The 22,125-nt window shown below is 44.9% G+C and overlaps 2 protein-coding genes across 2 annotated transcripts in view; one reads left to right on the top strand and one right to left on the bottom strand.

Annotated features, from left to right (window-relative positions):
- Window positions 1-1,417: 1,417 nt before the first annotated feature.
- LOC137425177 (uncharacterized) lies at window positions 1,418-16,677 on the bottom strand. The gene is made up of 5 exons (XM_068113330.2): window positions 15,264-16,677; window positions 15,058-15,140; window positions 10,171-10,300; window positions 2,895-2,969; window positions 1,418-1,881 (listed from the first exon to the last, which is right to left on the bottom strand). The coding sequence occupies exons 1-5, from the start codon at window positions 16,635-16,637 to the stop codon at window positions 1,729-1,731; spliced, it is 1,815 nt and encodes a 604-aa protein (XP_067969431.2). The 5' UTR covers window positions 16,638-16,677; the 3' UTR covers window positions 1,418-1,728.
- A 512-nt stretch (window positions 16,678-17,189) lies between these two features.
- LOC137425174 (RNA exonuclease 4) overlaps window positions 17,190-22,125 on the top strand; it is a 47,403-nt gene continuing 42,467 nt past the window's right edge. Inside the window, exon 1 of the mRNA XM_068113326.2 lies at window positions 17,190-17,673. The gene's annotated coding sequence lies outside the window, so the exon portion shown is untranslated. The remainder of the gene's footprint in view (window positions 17,674-22,125) is intronic.

Genomic DNA, 22,125 nt, shown 5'->3' with positions numbered 1-22,125 from the left:
ATTCGATTTTGGTGAAGATCTTAATATGGATTCCGATATGAGAATTGTTTATTTTTTGACGAAATTTTGATTCTTCACCATGGAATGATATGGCCAACCAGGCGGAGGTGGTATGCTCTTTACTGAGTACCGTTCTAGTTCATTTCTGTTTTCCATATTCTCATAATAAAGGTTTATTGAAGACTTGATGACAAAAACTCAATTGGTAAACATGTTATGGCCAGGACAGACACACTGAAACTCAATGGTAAATAAGTAAACACGGAAGTGTCTCGCGCTCGACATGCTAGGGCGGGGCTAATAAGGGATATTTTCGTCACTGACTTTGCCCTTTCACTTTTTGACCCAATTTTAAATTATTTTCTCCATATTCTCATAATAAAGATTTGTTGAAAATTTGATGACAAGATCAAATGGTTAAAAAAAAAGCTATGGCCTGGACACGACACACACGACTGCAAAACCCCGTCTCCTGCTGCACAGGGAGGAAGAGGCAGCGAAGACAGGCTACGAATGTAATGGGTTCATTCTTTACTGAGGAATTGTTTTTGCAATTGTGAGTCGTTCTGCCTTCCACGACCACCTTTCAGAATGAAGATCGAAGTCTCAGGTGGTTTCCAATTTCAGCAATCGCCGTGAGGAATTGTAACCCTTAAGTTACGAACAAGATCCCCACCAACTGTCCATTACCTAATCAGTGGCCTCGGAATGATGCTGCGATGACCTTTTACTGGGGAGCAATGGCAGTTGGAGTAATACCACCTTGAACCACCCCGATGACGAGAGCAAACTCATTTGGTGGATATGACATCCAACCATCCCTGCACGGACTTGTTCTTCACCGGTGGCCAATTTATAGACTACTGTCAGATGTCGTGTGCAGATACATCCACAGATTTTGTGGGAAATGCAATTTCCAGGTCCATATATTCAGCACTGTAGTGTAAAACCAACACTGCAGCCTTATTTACTCCCATGCCTTCAAAAGAATCCAACCGTTCAGTCAGGTAGTGACAGCGACAACTCCATGTGCTGACAATGTGGTGGACTCGTATCCCTGAGTCTTTGTGCAAATGAAACCTAAGGTCAATGGATACTGCCTCGAGTAAAGACATTTAGCCAACCTCAAGCATTGGGCCATGATGCTACCTCCATAGCCAGGTGTTTTGAACAAAATGTTTTGTCTCCATGAACATAAACATTGTGTTAATCAAGCGCAATGTAAAAGCAACTTGGCCAAGACTAACACCTCGTTTGAAATTTCATAAAGGACATCCTCTTGATTTTGTTCTTCATCACCACAATTTGGTTACTTCTGGAACGTGGTCACAGGAGGGGCCTATTTAGCCCATCGAGCCTGGTTATTGATGAGGCTGGGAGCACACCGTTAGTGTCAGGAAGTGATGCGAAAACAAAGTACAAAAAGTAATTTGTATTTTATATGCTTCCATCCACCATAAGTATAAATGAATAAATCATCAGTAATGCAATTGCTCAGGAAACTGAACAGCATGGTCTTGAGAATGTACAAAACTATTATTCCAAATTATTCATTCATTTATTTATTATGGATGTCTTCATTGCGTCTTTAGAATTGAATGTGCTGTCACTCACCCAAACAACACAGATCGATTGAATCACCCAATCTATGCAGAAGATCAAAATGCACGTTTTGAAAAATAACTCTACATGGCGCAAAGTCCATAGCTCGATTAGACGAGCCCAAAGTCAGAGGCGCGTGCGTTGAGCTTTGCACGTGCTCCTGCCACTCACACATCCCCCTGGCAGCGGCTTTGCCTGCAGCAAGGGGAGCGTGTCCCTTCGTTCCACCATCCGCAACTGTTTCTTCTTCATTCTCTTTATCTTGGCTGGATTTTTGATCTGTTAAGATGGGTAGAAGATGCAGATGGTAAGTTGATGACAACAGAGAGATCTATTATTTAACTTAATCATCTCATTCACAAATTGAGTTGCTTTTCGTCCTGAAAACACATGCTTCCTAGTTGGGAAGTCGTATAAAAGTGTTTATTTTCCCAAATTTTTAGGGTTTTAGTTTTGCTTTTTATTATTCTCATCAAAAAGCTATTACTGTTTTAAAAATAATTACTGCTTTATTTAGTTTCTCTGTTGTGTTTCGGGGATTTTGTTGGTGCCTCTTATTCATAGCCAGCATTTTGGTACCCAACGCAAGATGCCCTGAGGGCATCAAGCGTGGACCGGTGTTACGTGTACACCAGACCGATAACACCTTGAAGGTCATCAATGAGCCAGATGGGTTATTTTATACATACAATCTGATTGTGGAAATTCAGTTTCCATATGCTTCCTCAGAGACAAGTTTGGTCGCCAAATCCTTACCATTTCCATCTTCGGCTAGATTTGAAGCCACAACCCTCGATTATACCAGTCCTGTACCTACATCACTCTGCCACCACCCAAAGACTGTCACTCTCCCACCAGCGGGGAGTTGGTGGGCTCTCTGTTTTATACAATTTTGCATCTGGTCTTGCTTTTCCTGCCATCTCCTATCTCTGCCATCGTCAAGCCACCCTCGGTCACATACGTTCCTCAAGAAACCCTCACCTGGTCACCTTCCCAAAGTCCATGCTTGATATCCACATGCATCCATTTGTCCCCTTATTTTACCGGTTGTGGAATTGTCTCCCCATGTCTGTTGTCTCATCATCCTCACATCAGTCTTTCAAACGCACGGGCCATCACTACTTCATGTGTGCACCCATGATCTCATTTATACACACTCATTAATGACTTGAGAGAGTAGGTGATTCACAAGGATTATATTTGTATGTTTTGCACAATGATGTGTTAGCATATGGCTTAGGGGGATGCTTAACCATCACACCATCCATCCTCTCCCCATACCAAATACTTACCACCTGAACAATCTCCGCTTTCCTGGCATTTTCCTCTCGCCGTTTCTTGTTCTCCTCAATACGCTGACGCTTTTCCTGTAAAATGTGACAGTAATGGCATTCATGAAGTCATGTCATATGTTCACTGAGCTTAAACCTGTCTGAAGGACAACCATTCCTCTATGCTTGGATATCAGAAAGAGCAGTTGAGATAAAGTTGTACCTTGGCCTTTCAGAGAGTTAAAAAACAAAAACATTTATAGGGTTCCAAAATCCTATTACCGATAGTTAGAAAGGTTCGTTTTGGTGGAATAAGGAAAATTATTCAAGGCCTGGTGAATAAAACATAAAACAAGAAAGAGCAATCAGATTGCAGAGAAACCCTCACCAGGACGTGTTTTTAGTGGTTTTTAAGGCTTTTGTGTTAAAACAAATATGGCGGCCGAACAACGTGACCGATAAATTTTAAAAAACACCTTTAGAGGCCATTTTTTTCCCCACAAGCGGGGGTTGGCCTTTTTCGGGGATCGTGGTTGTTGTTGTTTTTCGGTCCCCTTTTTGAAGCAATGTTTTACGGCCGGATACCCTTCCTGCCGCCACCCTTTTTGTCGCCTTTTACGACAAGCAGGGAATTACCAGTGAACTGGTACTCAATTAGCCGACCTCGGAAGGATGACAGGCTGAGTCAACCCCCCTGGCGTTAATTCAGCGATCGACCGGGATTCGAACCCAGGATCCTAGGATCCTAAGCTGGCACCCTAGCCGCTAGCCCAACACCAGGGATTTGTGGACGGACGGCCCAACGTGACCGATGGTCATAAAAAAAATTCTCCACCAATTTCTACAGACAAAGTACTGTAAAACTCAAGGTTTGTGGTTCGATTCATGTCCCGATTCATCTTCGAAATATAACATTCGCTTGAAATAAAGTCGTTCCTCAATCATTGTTACGGCCTGAAGCACACCAAGCCAAGCCTTCAATCACACTGTCTTTATTTATGGATTATCACATGAAAAATCTCTTCCCACACATAAAACCAAGAAGGGAGAAAAGAGGGAAAAACCAGAGTAGGCCAGTCCAAGAGTAGGCAGGTCCATGAGTAGGCCCCAAGGCAGGAACAACAGTAGGCCCCAGGGCAGGAACAACAGTAGGCCCCAGGGCAGGCCCAGTGGTAGGCCCCAGTGCAGGCCCAGTATGAGAGGGTAGGAGTAGGCAAGTCTACGAGTAGGCCCCAACAGTAAGCCCCAGGGCAGGCCCAGTGGTAGGCCCCAGTGCAGGCCCAGCACGAGAGGGTAGGAGTAGGCAAGTCCACGAATAGGCCCCAAGGCAGTAGAGGTACGGCAGCAAGAGTTCGATCAACGTCACCCTTCAGGTAGAGAGGCAGCTGCAGGGGGGTTGATCCGGCATACCCTTCAGGTGGAGAGATTGCAGCTGGAAACTTTACAACCCCCGAAAAAGCACTCCCCCAAAATGGCCACTCTCTCCTCTGAATCACCTTCCTGGCCCCTCCCCTGCCCCACAGCCAATCATAGGCTTTATACGCATGGACCAAACCACTTGGTCTAACTCACAGGGGGTGGAAGGAAGAAGAAAAAGGTCAAGGACTGTAACACCTCCCCCCCCTTAAAGAAGAAAACTTTACCCCAAGAAAAGTTTTATTTTACAAAGGCAGGTTAGTCTTAACCCAGCATAAACAGTGCAATAAACAAACAGCCACCTCTCATTGTGACATTTACAGGCATCATAGCTAATATGCAGGGGCACGAAAAATATCTTAAGCTCTAGATAGAGCATCGGCAATGACATTATCTCGACCCGAAATATGTACCATTTTCAAGAGGTATGGTTGTACTAAAAACCCCCATCAGTTCCCTCTCAGAGACTTGTAGAGCAACGCTGCCTAATTTGCTAGAGTCAATATCTTGATGCTTTATATGACCTACCAATTGGTTGGCTGAGGTCAGCCTCACGCTCATAGTATCCTTTAAGCATATTAACATGGCACACCCGGCGGGGTTTCCATCTGTCCTGGGTCCGCACCATGTAGTTCACCTCACTCAGCTTTTTTCCAACCAAGTAGGGACCGCTAAACTTCGCCAATAGGGGCTCCCCAAGCAGAGGTAGTAGAACAAGCACTTTGTCTCCAGGCTGAAAATTATGAGCTGTCACATTCAGGTCTAAACGGGCCTTCATTACTCGTTGATACTTTCACAGGTTCCTTGGCAACATTGCAGGCGGTGGTAAGTCTTTCCGGAAAGTACAGCCGTAGTCCCGAAGGTTAGGGTTCTCAGTCTCTTCGAGGAATCTCTCCTTCACGACTGGGGAAACACAAACCCTATCACCAGCCAAATCATTTCCCAATACGAAACTAATACCCTCTATGGGGAGAGTGGGGACTATTCCTACCATCACTGGTCCTGTGACTAAATCAGACTTCAAGTTCACCCTATGTAAGGGGACTGGGACATAACGACCTGCAATGCCCTGGATTAAGGCACTCGCTTTCCCCGAACTACTCAAAGTCAATGGTAAAATATTAGACAACATCAACGACTGGGCGGCCCCAGTATCCCTCAGAATAACGACGGACTTGACTGTCCCGTCCCAAGACACTTGGCCCTTTGACACAAAGGGTTTATAACGGTCCTGTACGGGGCTCGTAAGGTCCGCAGTATCCTCAGCCTTAACTGTAAGGGCACGACCCCTGTGGCTGTCCACTTTGGTTCGAACCAATGCAATAGGTCTAACGGAGTCTCCCTGCTTCTCCTCCCTTTGCAATTTCCAACAATTCGACTTCAGATGTCCCCTCTGTTTACAGTAATAACACGTGGGGGCCTGTCCCCGGCGAGATGCCTGACTCGACCACTCAAACTGTCTACCCAGAGACGGCCGCACCAATGCACCCCTATGGTCTGTCCACTTCCCCTCTGACTGGTCCTCACTAACCCCCTTCTTGTTATCCCAGGTAGTACCGTAATGAGGAAAACCAAGGCCTCTCTTATGGGTAAGTTCATAATCATCTGCACCAACAGCAGCTTTTTAAAAACTCATCAACCTTATGATCCGTAAGGTGTGTCCTAATGTCCAAGGGGATACTGTTCCTAAACTCTTCCATCAAGATAACCTCCCTTAGATTACCATAGGTCCTATCCACTTGTAGAGAACGATACCACCGATCAAAACTCATTTCCTTCTCCCTCGCAAATTCAACAAATGTCTGCCCAGCCTGTCTTTTTAAGGTTCGGAACTTCTGCCGGTATGCTACCGGATACCTTCCGGATATAGTTCATAGGCTGACAACACAGCCTTTTTAACAGCCTCATAATTCTCTGACTGATCCTCCGACAGAGCTCAATACACTTCCTGGGCTCTCCCTATGAACCCACTTTGTAGTAGCAGGGTCCAGTATTGTACGGGCCACTGAAGATGTTTTGCTATCTTTTCAAAAGACAGAAAAAACGTTTCCACCTCCTCCTCATTAAACTCGGGAACAAGCATAATGTTCCGAGCCACATCAAAGGAACGGGGGAGATCATTTTGACCCCCACCTGAATCTATGGAAACCGGTTGGGCCTGTCCCACCTGAATTTCTAATTTTCTTTACTCAAACTCTCGTTGCCGTTGTTCTTTTTCTCTTTCAAGCTCTCTTTGCTTTTCTTCCTTTTCTCTTTCAAACTCTTTGCCGTTCTTTGTCTTCTAACTTTATTCTGAGCTGTCTTTCTTCTGATTCTATCCGGGCCAATTCCAAGGCTTCACTCCTCAATTTTACCCACGGTTCGAAACCCATGCGACTGACAATAGCCAAAACAATGTCCGCCTTTTTCATGTTGGATGTCCAACTAACCCCAAGATGATCAGCTACAGCTCATAACTCTACCATACGTAACAGTTCTACATATTAGCCCCTTCTTCTCCAAAAATTCCTTCACTTCAAAATCCATCTCCTCAGGCATGGTGTACAACTGCAGTACAGGCAGTCTCCGGGTTACGAACGCCCGACTTACGAACGCCTGTACCTACGTACCGACCTCCGTCATAAAGCCTATTATTTCAAAAATAGAGGAAGGAAGAAGAAAAAGGTCACAGACCGTAACATCATAAAGTGATGTTTGATTGTCTGCATGTCTACAGACAGACAGACAGCTAAATAAGGTGAACCAACTCGAAAAGAGTACAAAATGCCACCAAAGGCTGCTAAGTTAAGGCGATGTGCATTTTATCACACACCATTCATATTGACTATCGTATTGTGGTAACAGCTCCTCAGGGTTTAGAACGAGCAGCCTTCCTTCCCTTTCGTAAATGGAGTATTATTTCACGTTGCCTGAGCCCCACAAGAATATTGTCAAACAAGTGGTCTGCTTTGCCCCAGAGGTACCAGGGAATCTGAGAGCCAGATAGGGGGGGAGTGGGGGGGGGGGGGGATCCTGTCGGCAAAGCCCAAACAGGGTCCCGGGACCACTTACACTCGCATATTAAACAGCATTCACCATTTTAAGGGGGAATATCGCATTCTCTTAATTAGATCAACTTCATTGTAACAACAACAACACGCATTTTAAAGGCCATTTTCCCTGCTAGAGCGGGTGTTAGCCTTGCGGTCCCCATGACAATCTTCTCCATTTTGCCCTATTTTCTGCATCTCTCCTTGTTAACCCCCTTGCCCGCATTTCTTCTTCCACCATCTTTAGCCAAGTCTTTCTCGGTCTTCCCCGTCTTCTACTTCCTTCTACATTCATTTCCATCACTCTTCTCAACCAGTCACTTTCATCCTTCCTCAACACATGACCAAACCATCTCAACCTGTTCCTCTTCACAGCATCAATCACAGGCTCTATTCCCATCATCTTTTGCAATTCATCATTTGTCTTCCTCTCTCTCAACGATACTCCGCACATCCGTCGAACCATTCGCATTTCCACCCTTTCCAACCTTCGTTGCTGCTCTACGTTCATTACCCATGTCTCGCTCCCATAAATCATAACACTTCTCACACATGCAGCATACACCTTTCCCTTCAGCTTCAACGACACTCCCCTCATCATCAGCACGCCACTCAATTCCCGAAACTTCTTCCATGCACATCTCACTCGAGCAACCGTTGCCGAGTCTGATCCACCTTCTCCATTCAGCATGTCTCCGAGGTAGCAAAATGTTTTCACACCTTCCAGCTTCACGCCGTCTCCAAGATCCAACTCAACATTTCCTCCATCTGCAGCTCCCTCTGTGCACACCTTACATTTGAATGTAGCTGCCACACTGGTTAATGACCCTCTCAGACCACTACATTTTTGATGAACCCACTCAGAGCACATTGTACACTGAATGGAGTTCACTCCGACACCCTTCCTACACACAGCACAGGGCCACTTCCCAGTTCTTTCCACCTCACCACATGCTTTACCACTTGCCATCACCTTCGTCTTTCCGATATTCACCTTCAGACCTTTTGTCTCCATACATTCCTTCCACGTGTTCATCTTTTCCTTCAGTCCATCCATACTTTCCGCAATCAACACCAGATCATCTGCATACAACAACTCCCACGGTAAACCCTCCTTTACGTTCTGAGCCAGCACCTCCATCACAGCTACAAATAGTAGTGGACTTAGTACCGACCCCTGATGCACTCCCACCTTCACCTCAAACTCACCACTGTTCCCGTCCTTCATCCTTACAGCTGTGCGCGCTCTAACTTCCTCAATGCCCATGTCAATACTTCGCGTGGAACCCTATCAAATGCTTTCTCCAGATCAACAAACCCAAGAAACAACTTCTTCCTCTTCTCCATGTACTTCTCCTGCAACTGCCTCACAATGAAAAGCGCGTCTGTCGTTCCTCTTCCTGGCATAAATCCAAACTGCATTTCGTCGATCTTCACTTTCTTCCTTATCCTCCTCTCCAACACCCTTTCCAATACCTTCATTCCATGCTCCAATAACTTTATCGCTCGGTACGAGCCACACTCCAGAGGGTCACCTTTCCCCTTGTATAGAGGGACGAGGGTACTCAGTTCCCAATCCACTGGAATGCGGCCTTCTTTCATCACCAGATTACAGATCTCTGTCATTCTCTTCACACCCCAACTTCCTGCTGCCTTCAACATATCTCCCACAACTCCCGTCGGCCCTCCCGCTTTTCTACCCTTCATTGCTTTTATCGCTTCCTCAACTTCCCTCTCAGTTATCTTCTCTGCCGGTCCTAAAACTGGGTTACTCTCTATGTTGCCATCCCATTCATTCTCTGTATTCAACAGCATTTCCATATATCTTTTCCATCTTCCTTTAATTCCATCTGGGTCGACAACGATTTGTCCCACTTCATCCTTCAAGCAGCTCACCCCCATCACATCACACCTCTCTTGCGCTATCTGCTTTGCAATCCTGCATACTGCTTTCTGACCCTCTTCCGAATCCAAGCGTTCTCCGAACATTTTCCTACATGCCTCCTGCGCCTTTGCTACCTCTTTCTTTGCAGCCTTCCTGGCTGCCTTATAACTTTCATGCTCTGCTGTTTCTGCTCCCGTACCCTTCGCCTTCTGCCACTCCTTGAACTTCTTCCTCTTCTCGTCAATCCTCTTTCCAACTTCATCATCCCACCACCATGTTTCCGGGTGCCTCGGTGGTCCTTTTGTCCATCCACATACCTCACCAACGGCTCCCAACAGACTAGCTTATCAACTTCATTGATACTCGTACTCACATCATACTTCGACGTACTCACATCAACTTCATTGTAAAATAAATTAATATTAATTGAGATTTATACCACATATCTATCAAACAATGCTTCCTCTAGCACAATGTGAGGCTATGAATTCATTCATTCAATGCCAATTGGAACGAGAACGAGCAAAGATTGCATACCCTCGTCCGGACCTTTGTGTGGTTTTGTAACTACGTATCTTATAGACGTACTCGCATTCTAATTGTATGTACTTTATAGACGTACTCACATTTTAATTGTACGTACTTTATAGACGTACTCACATTCTAGTTGTACGCACTTTATAGACGTACTCACATTCTAGTTGTATGCACTTTATAGACGTACTCACATTTTAATTGTACGTACTTTATCGACGTACTCACATTCTAGTTGTACGCACTTTATAGACGTACTCACATTCTAATAAAGTACATACTTTATAGAAGAACGCGGTTGAAAAAAAAGATACCGTGTTCTACTTTCTACCACTAGTTGGCATTTGTGGCCTACCATAGCACATTCTGTGCAAACAAACAAACAGACCCCAAATACAATACCCTCTTTGGCGTGGGTAAAAAGAATACCCACCTGTTTCTCCTGTGAACGTTTCTCAGAAAGGGAGCGAGACAGCTGCCGAAGACTCTTTTGTTCCTTCCTTATCTGCAGCTTTTCTTTCCACGACTTACGTAAAGGGGCATCCAAGACCACAAGCGAGAATCTACAAAGCAATATTAAAAAGTTGAGCACAATCTTCGTTCTGCTTCAACAGAAGTATCATCATAATCATCATAATCATTAAAAGTGCTCATGTCGATGGATTGTCCTCTCCTTCAACCATCACCACCACATTTGCTGCTCCTGAACTCCCTCACAAACAACAACATAACTCTATGTTTACCTTTACAAATAAAGCTCTGGTACTCATCATTAACACCAGCAATATTGTTAACCAGCAGATCAACAACAATGAGCTGATACTCTAGGTCTCCCACATTTTGGGGGGTATGAGGAATAGATAGATATATGTAATATGAAAGCTAAATCTTGAACAGTTTTTTGAAATATCGATTGTACACACAAGCCACGTTACTGAAATGGTTGCCATGGTAACATAATCCAGCCAATCACCACCGTGATCTAATCGGGTTGGGATAATGTCACGAGGAATAGATATCTGCACTATGAAAGCTAAATGTTCAACGGTTTTGAATTACAGTATCGCGTACACAAAAGGACATGGACGGATGATAGGTCAATTGGTCGGTCTGATGGAGCTCATTTTAATGTCACCACCTCCGACCTCGTCGAGGGGATGCGGAGGGGGGGGGGGGGTAACAAAAATGAATAAGCAATCATTCAGGGTATAAGCAGGTCTTATATTTTTTTTTTTTTTTTTTTTTTTTTTTTTGTATACAAGATCGAGGCTCGTGAAAGAGCGAACATTAATCACACAGAAAGACAAACAGACACATAAAACAAATAACATCGGGAGCGGTAGACAAGATGGGGAGAGAGGGGGAAGGACACAAACACAACATTTGAGAGCAGGGACCGAGAGACATGGAGACATCGAGAGATCTGTGGGAGGGAGAGGGCTTTGGGGGGGAGGCATGTGAAGGGGGGGAGGCATGTGAAGGGGGGGGGGGGGTGGGAGAGGTATAAACATATGGACACTGCCAGGATTTCCAGGAAATAAGTTGGAATTTCAAACAAGGTGGATCTGGGGTGAATTAGTGGGGGTAGAAAAGATCAAGGTTATGGATGGGGGAAGATAAGAGATGGTGGTGAACAGCTGTTTTAAAGACCTGGAGGGAGGAGAGGGATTGAAGGGAGTGTGGGAGTTTGTTCCACAGGCGGGAGAAAAGAGGAATGAAAGAGTGAAGGTGAGCAGAGAGCCGAGATTTCGGCAGTTTAACCATATGAATCTGATTCTGTCTGATTCATGAATTCAGGTTCATGATTTGAAACAATCATTCTTATACCAATGAATGCGATATATGATATACCAATGAATAAATATGCGATATATGCGAATATGCGAATATAACGCATATATCGCATATGTATTCATTGGTATATCATATATCGCATTCATTGGTATAAGAATGAGATCGGTATATCCATACTGATCTTATTTTTATTCATTGTTTTTTGTATACCAGTATATTCAAATATATTAAATTTCTTACCAATTTAAGCGGTAGGTGGGATGAAACATGGTGGTGGGATGGTGAAGTTGGAAAGAGGGTTGCCGAGAAGAGGAAGAAGTTCAAGGAGTGGCAGAAGGCGAAGGGTACGGGAGCAGAAAAAGCAGAACATGAAAGTTATAAGGCAGCCAAGAAGGCTGCAAAGAAAGAGGTAGCAAAGGCGCAGGAGACATGTAGGAAAATGTTTGGAGAACGCTTGGATTCGGAAGAGGGTCAGAGAGCGGTATTCAGGATTGCAAAGCAGATAGCGAAAGAGAGGTGTGATGTGATGGGGGTGAGTTGCTTGAAGGATGAAGTGGGACAAATCGTTGTGGACCCAGATGGAATTAAAGGAAGATGGAAAAGATATATGGAAATGCTGTTGAATAGAGAATGAATGGGATGGCAACATCGAGAGTAACCCAGTTTTAGGACCGGCAGAGAAGATAACTGAGAAGGAAGTTGAGGAAGCGATAAAAGCAATGAAGAGTAGAAAAGCGGGAGGGCCGACGGGAGTTGGGGGAGATATGTTGAAGGCAGCAGGAAGTTGGGGTGTGAAGAGAATGGCAGAGATCTGTAATCTGGTGGTGAAAGGAGGTCGCATTCCAGTGGATTGGGAACTGAGTACCCTCGTCCCTCTATACAAGGGGGAAGGTGACCCTCTGGAGTGTGGCTCTTACCAAGCGATAAAGTTATTGGAGCATGGAATGAAGGTATTGGAAAGTGTGTTGGAGAGGAGGATAAGGAAGAAGGTGAAGATCGACGAAATGCAGTTTGGATTTATGCCAGGAAGAGGAACGACAGACGCGCTCTTTATTGTGAGGCAGTTGCAGGAGAAGTACATGGAGAAGAGGAAGAAGTTGTTTCTTGGGTTTGTTGATCTGGAGAAAGCATTCGATAGGGTTCCACGCGAAGTATTGACATGGGCATTGAGGAAGTTAGAGCGCGCACAGCTGTAAGGATGAAGGACGGGAACAGTGGTGAGTTTGAGGTGAAGGTGGGAGTGCATCAGGGGTCGGTACTAAGTCCACTACTATTTGAGCTGTGATGGAGGTGCTGGCTCAGACCGTAAAGGAGGGTTTACCGTGGGAGTTGTTGTATGAAGATGATCTGGTGTTGATTGCGGAAAGTATGGATGGACTGAAGGAAAAGATGAACAAGTGGAAGGAATGTATGGAGACAAAAGGTCTGAAGGTGAATGTAGGAAAGACGAAGGTGATAGCAAGTGGTAAAGCATGTGTTGAGGTGGAAAGAACTGGGAAGTGGCCATGTGCTGTGTGCAGGAAGGGTGTCGGAGTGAACTCCATTCAATGTACAATGTGCGCTGAGTGGGTTCATCAAAAATGTAGTGGTCTGAGAGGGTCATTAACCAGTGAGGCAGCTACATTCAAATGTAAGGTGTGCACAGAGGGAGCTGCAGATGGAGGAAATGTTGAGTTGGATCTTGGAGACGGCGTGAAGCTGGAAGGTGTGAAAACATTTTGCTACCTCGGAGACATGCTGAATGGAGAAGGTTGATCAGACTCGGCAACGGTTGCTGGAGTGAGATGTGCATGGAAGAAATTCGGGAACTGAATGGGGTGCTGATGAGGAGGGGAGTGTCGTTGAAGCTGAAGGGAAAGGTGTATACTGCATGTGTGAGAAGTGTTATGATTTATGGGAGCGAGACATGGGTCATGAAAGTAGAGCAGCAACGAAGGCTGGAAAGGGTGGAAATGCGAATGGTTCGGTGGATGCGCGGAGTGTCGTTGAGAGAGAGGAAGACAAATGATGAATTGCGAAGGATGATGGGAATAGAGCCTGTGATTGATGCTGTGAAGAGGAACAGGTTGAGATGGTTTGGTCATGTGTTGAGGAAGGATGAAAGTGACTGGTTGAGAAGAGTGATGGAAATGAATGTAGAAGGAAGTAGAGGATGGGGAAGACCGAGAAAGACTTGGCTAAGGATGGTGGAAGAAGAAATGCGGGCAAGGGGGTTAACAAGGAGAGATGCAGAAAATAGGGCAAAATGGAGAAGATTGTCATGGGGACCGCAAGGCTAACCCCCGCTCTTGCAGGGAAAATGGCCTTAAAATGCATGTTGTTGTTGTATGCGAATATAACGCATATATCGAATATGCATAAATATGCGAATAAAATGCGATATACCAATCAATAAAAATAAGATTGGTATGGATATACCAATGTTATTTTTAATAAATAAAAAAATTTGTATACCAGTATATTCAAAGATATGAATTTTTTTACCAATTTAACCGGTATATTGATATACCACAACAGAAGAATATCGGGAAATCAACATAAAAACGAAGAAAAGTGTTTACAATCCTGAAGTACATGCTTTAACTGACGCTTTGATGCACTGGGTACGCTGAGAACAGTGGAAGGTTTGACATCAAAACGTACTTGGCCCAGAAGTAGGCACAGTAGGGTTTTAACTTTTAACCTCGGCAGCGTACGAGCGATTACATTTTCCTTTGTCCTCGCAGCAGTTTCTGAAGCAATGGGTTATTTTATATGAATTGGGTGAGCTTTAGAAAGCATGTGCCGATTACCGATACCAGCCTGTGGCGATTACCGATACGGCGGTCCCGATATCGACCAGTGTCGATTACTGATATCGGGATTATTGTCCTGTGCCGATTATCGATACTCTCCATGTCGTCATCGAATGTGCCAATATCAGGCATTGAACTCGCTTTTTACGGAGCTATAACATCTACTGGGCTAGCTCGCCGAGCACTCGCTTGCTATCTACGATTAATTGTCGTCGACTGTTGTCTTTAGAAATCATTCTGAAAGAATACAGCGAAGGACAAAACTGAACCCCTTTTTACTCTCTATCAACCAAATTCTCTCTCGTACGAATTTATTTTGCCATAATTTGTAAAGATCGAGTGCATGATGTATGCCGTGAATTACCGTGTTTCAATGATGTGATGTGCACATCATATATGAATGCGTAATGGGTCATTACATATTATTGGAACCTTTGGAACATTACGTTTATTTTTTTTTAAATATTGATATACCGGTATGAGCCCACCGATTATATCGATATCAGAAAAATTGATGGACCATGCACTTCACGCCGCTTAGCATAAAGTCTCCATGAGACACGTTGCCACGGAAATATCAGCATTGAGCTTTTCACAATATAGAAAGGACAAAATGACATTCCCAGCTTCCAACATGGATTCAGAAATGAGGTTCATCGTCTGTCCAACATTTCGACTCCTTACACTCGTGACACTGCCCTCCGTGTCTCGCAAGTAAAAGTGCCCGTTACCTGGTTTTAGGCACCTTCCAAACTCTTCCTGACTTGGGCTTTCCTCGTGGAATGACAGGAACCGAGAGCTTGGCACACTTTGCCTGTGGAACATAAACTTCAACTTAGGGCCGTGACAAGGACCCAGATGATACAGCAAAGTCATTAATAACATTACTGAACATGGATGGTTCAGTGATTTAATAAAAGATGCGAGTCTCACTCACGTTTATCACATCCACATTGTCTGGTTTATTTTGCCGTTTCACTTTTGTATCATGATGTACTGCCTCCTTCCATGGCATCATCTCAAATGTCCTTTCTTCGACAGCAATCTTTGCTTCCGCCACTTCTTCACATCTTTTTGTAGTCTCTGTCTGCAGAGCCTTTTCACAAGAAACCACTTCACACATGTCATCAGCCTTCTCATCTCCACATTCTTCCTTACATTCCCCATCGCTCTCTGAAGACCCACCACAAATCTCTACATTCCCCATTTCCCCAACCCCCTCGGATGCTTCCACACCTTCCTTCTCATCATGCCCATCAGATGCTTCCATATCCTCCTCCTCCTCCTCCTCGTCATGCCCGTCAGATGCCTCCATATTCTCCTTCTCATCATGCCCCTTGTTTGCCTTCACATTCTCATCATTCCCCTCAGATGCTTGCACATCCTCCTTCTCATCAAGTCCCTCAGATACCTTCACATCCTCCTCATGCCCCTGAGGTGCTTGCACATCCTCCTTCTCATCAAGCCCCTCAGATGCCTCCACATCCTCCTCATTGAACTCCTCGGATGCTTGCACATCCTCCTTCGGACCAAGCCCCTCAGATACCTTCACATCCTCCTCATGCCCCTGAGATGCTTGCACATCCTCCTTCTCATCAAGCCCCTCGGATGCCTCCACATCCTCATCAAGCTCCTCAGATGCTTGCACATCCTCCTTCGAACCAAGCCCCTCAGATACCTTCACATCCTTCTCATGCCCCTGAGATGCTTGCACATCCTCCTTCTCATCAAGCCCCTCGGATGCCTCCACATCCTCATCAAGCTCCTCGGATGCTTGCACATTCTCCTTCTCACAAAGCCCCTCAGATACCATCACATCCTCATCAAGCCCTTCTTCACACGTCTCCGCATCCTTCTGACCAAGCCCTTCACACGTCTCCGCATCCTTCTGACCAAGCCCTTCACACGTCTCAACATCGTGCTCACCATTAAGCTCCCCAAACCTCCCCTCAACCAGCTTACACGTCTGTGAAGATACGTGGTCCTTCAGCCCCTTACGTGTACTCTTTTTTGCAGTATGCTCATCTTTCACTCCGCCCTCCACCGCGACACTGCCCTCTTCTTCTCCATCCACCCAGTCTGCTTTATCCTTAGGCTTATCCTGCCTCTTCGTTGGCGTAATCGTAACTCGCCATCTCCCACTCTTCGTCGGTCCTTTGCCTCTCATTCGCATTCCCGCCATGACTTCTCCCTCCTCTTCGGACTCCGTATGCAGTTCCTCCGGCATTTCCCTCTTTTCCGATCCATGCTCTTTCTCGCCTTCTCTGTCACTGTTTTTAGCCTTCCCCTGACTCCGCGTGGTCGGAGCCATGTTTGTTCCCACGTGAACCGGAAGCGTGCCAAAAACTTCCGGTTTCAAGACTGAGGAACATTTTTCACGTGCAATTATTGCGATTTATTGGTACTAACATGAATTTAAATGTGATAAGTCTCAGAACTAGACATTAAATTGCATTTTACTCGAGCAAATGCAAATAATTATATTAAGCGGGGCCCAGAGTCCACAACGAGGGGTTAATTTCCTTCAAGAAGAATGAAACATGGGCTGAGGAAATATTTTACGGTTTTAATCGAGAATTTTTTTTTTTTTTTAATACTTTCTCTCCAATTTATTCAAAATGCTATGGGTAATTGATGTAAAATTTAAAATCAAATGCGAACGAACGGAATACTTTCAAGAATGTACCACTAAAGATAAATAAGCTCGGTTGTTGTTCAAAAATTCTTCCCTCATGTTATATTTTCGTTCGTTATTTTCTGAAATAAACGTTTTTTTACGATACGAAAGCAAAACCTTGATTGTTTGATCAGTTACATCAAGGGTCATCTATTTATTTTAGGCGAACACAACAACATTTGGACCACTCACACTGAGCCATATTGATATTAATCGATATCCCAGGATGGGTTTCTCGTGAGATAGGCCTATATCTTGTTATTTGGCAGGGTCCTGGAGTTATAATAAACGTTATTACTTTTGACACGAGGTAAAATTGGCGATTTTAGAGGAACGTTCATGATCACATTTGTGCAGACCGGAAGATCTACAGTACAGGACAACAATCACATTCGTAGACAATATGATGATGACATGCTCATCACGGATCAAGACCGAATAAAACACGACCCGTGACAAGGCTACACTTATTACAGCAGCGACTGCGATTATTGAATTGTGACTGCAGTCAAATGTTTGGGAAAAATTTCTGGATTGAAGGAATAACGAACATTCAAGGGAAGTATGATCTATCTAGAGCCTCGTAGATCTTTAAAGTGTCAGTGGAACGCATCAGGGCAGGAAAAGCGTTTGGTTTCTGTCACGTGTTGAAATTTCCACGTGTATTCAGGTATGCAAGCATCCCGTAACTGTTGTTATTTGTGAATAGCTGTGTGGATATTGTGGTTGTGCTGATTGTGGTGTTCCTTGTGCATACGGGGTTTTTGTTATTAGACAGTAAGTAATGGGGTGAAAGACTAGGACTAAGGAGTAGGATAGACAAGTGTGGGCCCATTGAGGGATATTTCTAGGTTAGTGATGAAAGTGCGATGGCAAGCTTATTAAAGTGATTTTGCTTCAACATCTATCTATAATTCCAGTAATCTCTGTCTGTACGTTTGTACGTTTGTCTGTGACCGCTGTTTCTCGACAACCACGGGTCCGATATACTTTTAACTTGCCAGGTATATTGCTGGGGACCCGAGGATGTGCCTTTTCAAGGTTTCATATTAATCGGACAATTACTTACCGAGCTATGTCCAAAAAACGATTCAACCAATCAGAGAGCAGCGAACGATCGCGTGTGCCGGCGTTGCGAATGGACCAAACCATTCCATGTAAATAGAGGGGGGGGTTCTGTGGTCGTTGCGAATGGACGAAACCATTTCATGTAAATAGAGGGGGGGGATTGTCACTGTACTCGCAAGCCGTTCGCCGTTCGCTTTGGCGTTGCGAATGGACCAAACCATTTCATGTAAATAGAGGGGGGGGGATATAATTTTAGATAGATATATAGTACGGGCATATATATAGTACGGGCATGCCCTAGTTTACACAATGACAGTCAGGAGAATTACCAATAGCTGAGAGATTCGATATATAAACTCCTAAGAGGTGAAGGAAGGCCTTTTGGAGCCTGGAAGAGTTCCCGGTAAGATTTGGAGGTAGTGTCTAGTGAATCCATAAAGTGCTGGATTTACTGGTTCGGATTCGGAGGTCAGAAATGCTTTTTTGTCATAGGCTTTTCCCCACCAATTAGAAGCAAGCTTTCATAAGTTACCCCGGGTATTTACATTGTAAGAACAAGAAAGAGTAATCAGAGATTGCCTGCAGACCCTCGCCCGGATGTGGCTTTACTTTAGCGAGTTTAAGGCTTTTGTGTTAAAAACAAATACAGCGGCCGAACCACGTGACCGATGACGTCATCTTTTTTTTTCTCCACCAATTTGTCCCTAGATGATGCTCAAGAAATTTCATCTTGATCGGATGAAGTTTTGAACTTGTCGAATTATGACGTCATAATGGGGGCACCTATGACATCATTAACAAATGTTATTCCCCATGGAGAGTTCTTTACAATGAGCCACGTCTCAATTTTTTCGATGCTGCGCTTTCGGAGATATAGAAGTGAAGTTTTTCGGTTTTTCCAAGATGGCGCCCGTACCACGTGACCTATGACGTCATAAATATAATTTAATAAATTTACAGGAGGAGGTGCACCTATGGTGAAAATGTCCTGTAAATCGGACCAACGGTTTTAGAGAAAAGCATACTTATTCTGTGCGGACAAACAAATAAACAGACAAATGAAAAATCACTCATAGAGCGAGCGACACTTGGCAAAAGAGTCAAAGTGGAATGGCACTCGGTAGAGCATCCTTTTGACTTCACAAATAATTATTGGTGGCTGAATTATGTGACCTGATATGCGAATCGTCTTCAAATTAAGTTAATTGGATGTAAATTGACAATTTTAGAAATCTGGCCTATGTTGACCTTTTGGCCTATGTTGACCTCAAAAATAGTTGGTGGTTGAATTCAGTTAGCTGATGTGAAAATCCGATTCAAATTCCAAGTCAATCAGATGAAAATTGAGGATTTTAGAAATTTGAAAAGGTTGTTGACTTTTTGGCCTATGTTGACCTTTTGTGTGAGTTGGCCAACCCAGATATTTGTGTGAGTTGGCCAACCCAGATATTTGTGTGAGTTGGTCAACCCAGATATTTGTGTGAGTTGGCCAACCCAGATATTTGTGTGAGTTGGCGAACCCTGATATTTGTGTGAGTTGGCGAACCCTGATATTTGTGTGAGTTGGCCAACCCAGATATTTGTGTGAGTTGGCCAACCCAGATATTTGTGTGAGTTGGCCAACCCAGATATTTGTGTGAGTTGGCCAACCCAGATATTTGTGTGAGTTGGCCAACCCAGATATTTGTGTGAGTTGGCCAACCCAGATATTTGTGTGAGTTGGCCAACCCAGATATTTGTGTGAGTTGGCCAACCCAGATATTCGTGTGAGTTGGCCAACCCAGATATTCGTGTGAGTTGGCCAACCCTGATATTCATGTGAGTTTGCGAACCCTGATATTCGTGTGAGTTGGCGAACCCTGATATTCGTGTGAGTTGGCGAACCCTGATATTTGTGTGAGTTGGCGAACCCTGATATTTGTGTGAGTTGGCCAACCCAGATATTTGTGTGAGTTGGCCAACCCAGATATTTGTGTGAGTTGGCCAACCCAGATATTTGTGTGAGTTGGCCAACCCAGATATTTGTGTGAGTTGGCCAACCCAGATATTTGTGTGAGTTGGCCCAGATATTTGTGTGAGTTGGCCAACCCAGATATTTGTGTGAGTTGGCCAACCCAGATATTTGTGTGAGTTGGCCAACCCAGATATTTGTGTGAGTTGGCCAACCCAGATATTCGTGTGAGTTGGCCAACCCAGATATTCGTGTGAGTTGGCGAACCCTGATATTCGTGTGAGTTGGCGAACCCTGATATTCGTGTGAGTTGGCGAACCCTGATATTCGTGTGAGTTGGCGAACCCTGATATTCGTGTGAGTTGCCGAACCCTGATATTCGTGTGAGTTGGCGAACCCTGATATTCGTGTGAGTTGGCCAACCCAGATGTTTGTGTGAGTTGGCGAACCCTGATATTCGTGTGAGTTGGCGAACCCTGATATTCGTGTGAGTTGGCCAACCCAGATATTCGTGTGAGTTGGCCAACCCAGATGTTTGTGTGAGTTGGCGAACCCTGATATTCGTGTGAGTTGGCCAACCCAGATATTCGTGTGAGTTGGCCAACCCAGATATTCGTGTGAGTTGGCCAACCCAGATATTCGTGTGAGTTGGCCAACCCAGATATTCGTGTGAGTTGGCCAACCCAGATATTCGTGTGAGTTGGCCAACCCAGATATTCGTGTGAGTTGGCCAACCCAGATATTTGTGTGAGTTGGCCAACCCAGATATTCGTGTGAGTTGGCCAACCCAGATGTTTGTGTGAGTTGGCGAACCCTGATATTCGTGTGAGTTGGCGAACCCTGATATTCGTGTGAGTTGGCCAACCCAGATATTCGTGTGAGTTGGCCAACCCAGATGTTTGTGTGAGTTGGCGAACCCTGATATTCGTGTGAGTTGGCCAACCCAGATATTCGTGTGAGTTGGCCAACCCAGATATTCGTGTGAGTTGGCCAACCCAGATATTCGTGTGAGTTGGCCAACCCAGATATTCGTGTGAGTTGGCCAACCCAGATATTCGTGTGAGTTGGCCAACCCAGATATTCGTGTGAGTTGGCCAACCCAGATATTTGTGTGAGTTGGCCAACCCAGATATTTCTGTGAGTTGGCCAACCCTGATATTTGTGTGAGTTGGCGAACCCTGATGTTTGTGTGAGTTGGCCAACCCAGATTTTTGTGTGAGTTGGCCAACCCAGATGTTTGTGTGAGTTGGCCAACCCAGATGTTTGTGTGAGTTGGCCAACCCAGATATTTGTGTGAGTTGGCCAACCCAGATATTTGTGTGAGTTGGCCAACCCAGATATTTGTGTGAGTTGGCCAACCCTGATATTTGTGTGAGTTGGCGAACCCTGATATTTGTGTGAGTTGGCGAACCCTGATATTTGTGTGAGTTGGCGAACCCTGATATTTGTGTGAGTTGGCCAACCCAGATATTTGTGTGAGTTGGCCAACCCAGATATTTGTGTGAGTTGGCCAACCCAGATATTTGTGTGAGTTGGCCAACCCAGATATTTGTGTGAGTTGGCCAACCCAGATATTTGTGTGAGTTGGCCAACCCTGATATTCGTGTGAGTTGGCGAACCCTGATATTCGTGTGAGTTGGCGAACCCTGATATTCGTGTGAGTTGGCGAACCCTGATATTCGTGTGAGTTGGCGAACCCTGATATTCGTGTGAGTTGGCGAACCCTGATATTCGTGTGAGTTGGCGAACCCTGATATTCGTGTGAGTTGGCGAACCCTGATATTCGTGTGAGTTGGCCAACCCTGATATTCGTGTGAGTTGGCCAACCCATATATTTGTGTGAGTTGGCCAACCCAGATATTTGTGTGACTTGGCCAACCCAGATATTTGTGTGAGTTGGCCAACCCAGATATTCGTGTGAGTTGGCCAACCCTGATATTCGTGTGAGTTGGCGTACCCTGATATTCGTGTGAGTTGGCGAACCCTGATATTCGTGTGAGTTGGTGAACCCTGATATTCGTGTGAGTTGGCGAACCCTGATATTCGTGTGAGTTGGCGAACCCTGATGTTTGTGTGAGTTGGCCAACCCAGATGTTTGTGTGA

This window comes from Myxine glutinosa, chromosome 4 (assembly GCF_964187855.1).
Source record: "Myxine glutinosa chromosome 4, kmMyxGlut1.1, whole genome shotgun sequence".
Taxonomy (NCBI): domain Eukaryota; kingdom Metazoa; phylum Chordata; class Myxini; order Myxiniformes; family Myxinidae; genus Myxine; species Myxine glutinosa.
Note: the sequence above shows the minus strand (reverse complement) of the source record. Positions and strands in the feature narration are given on the sequence as shown.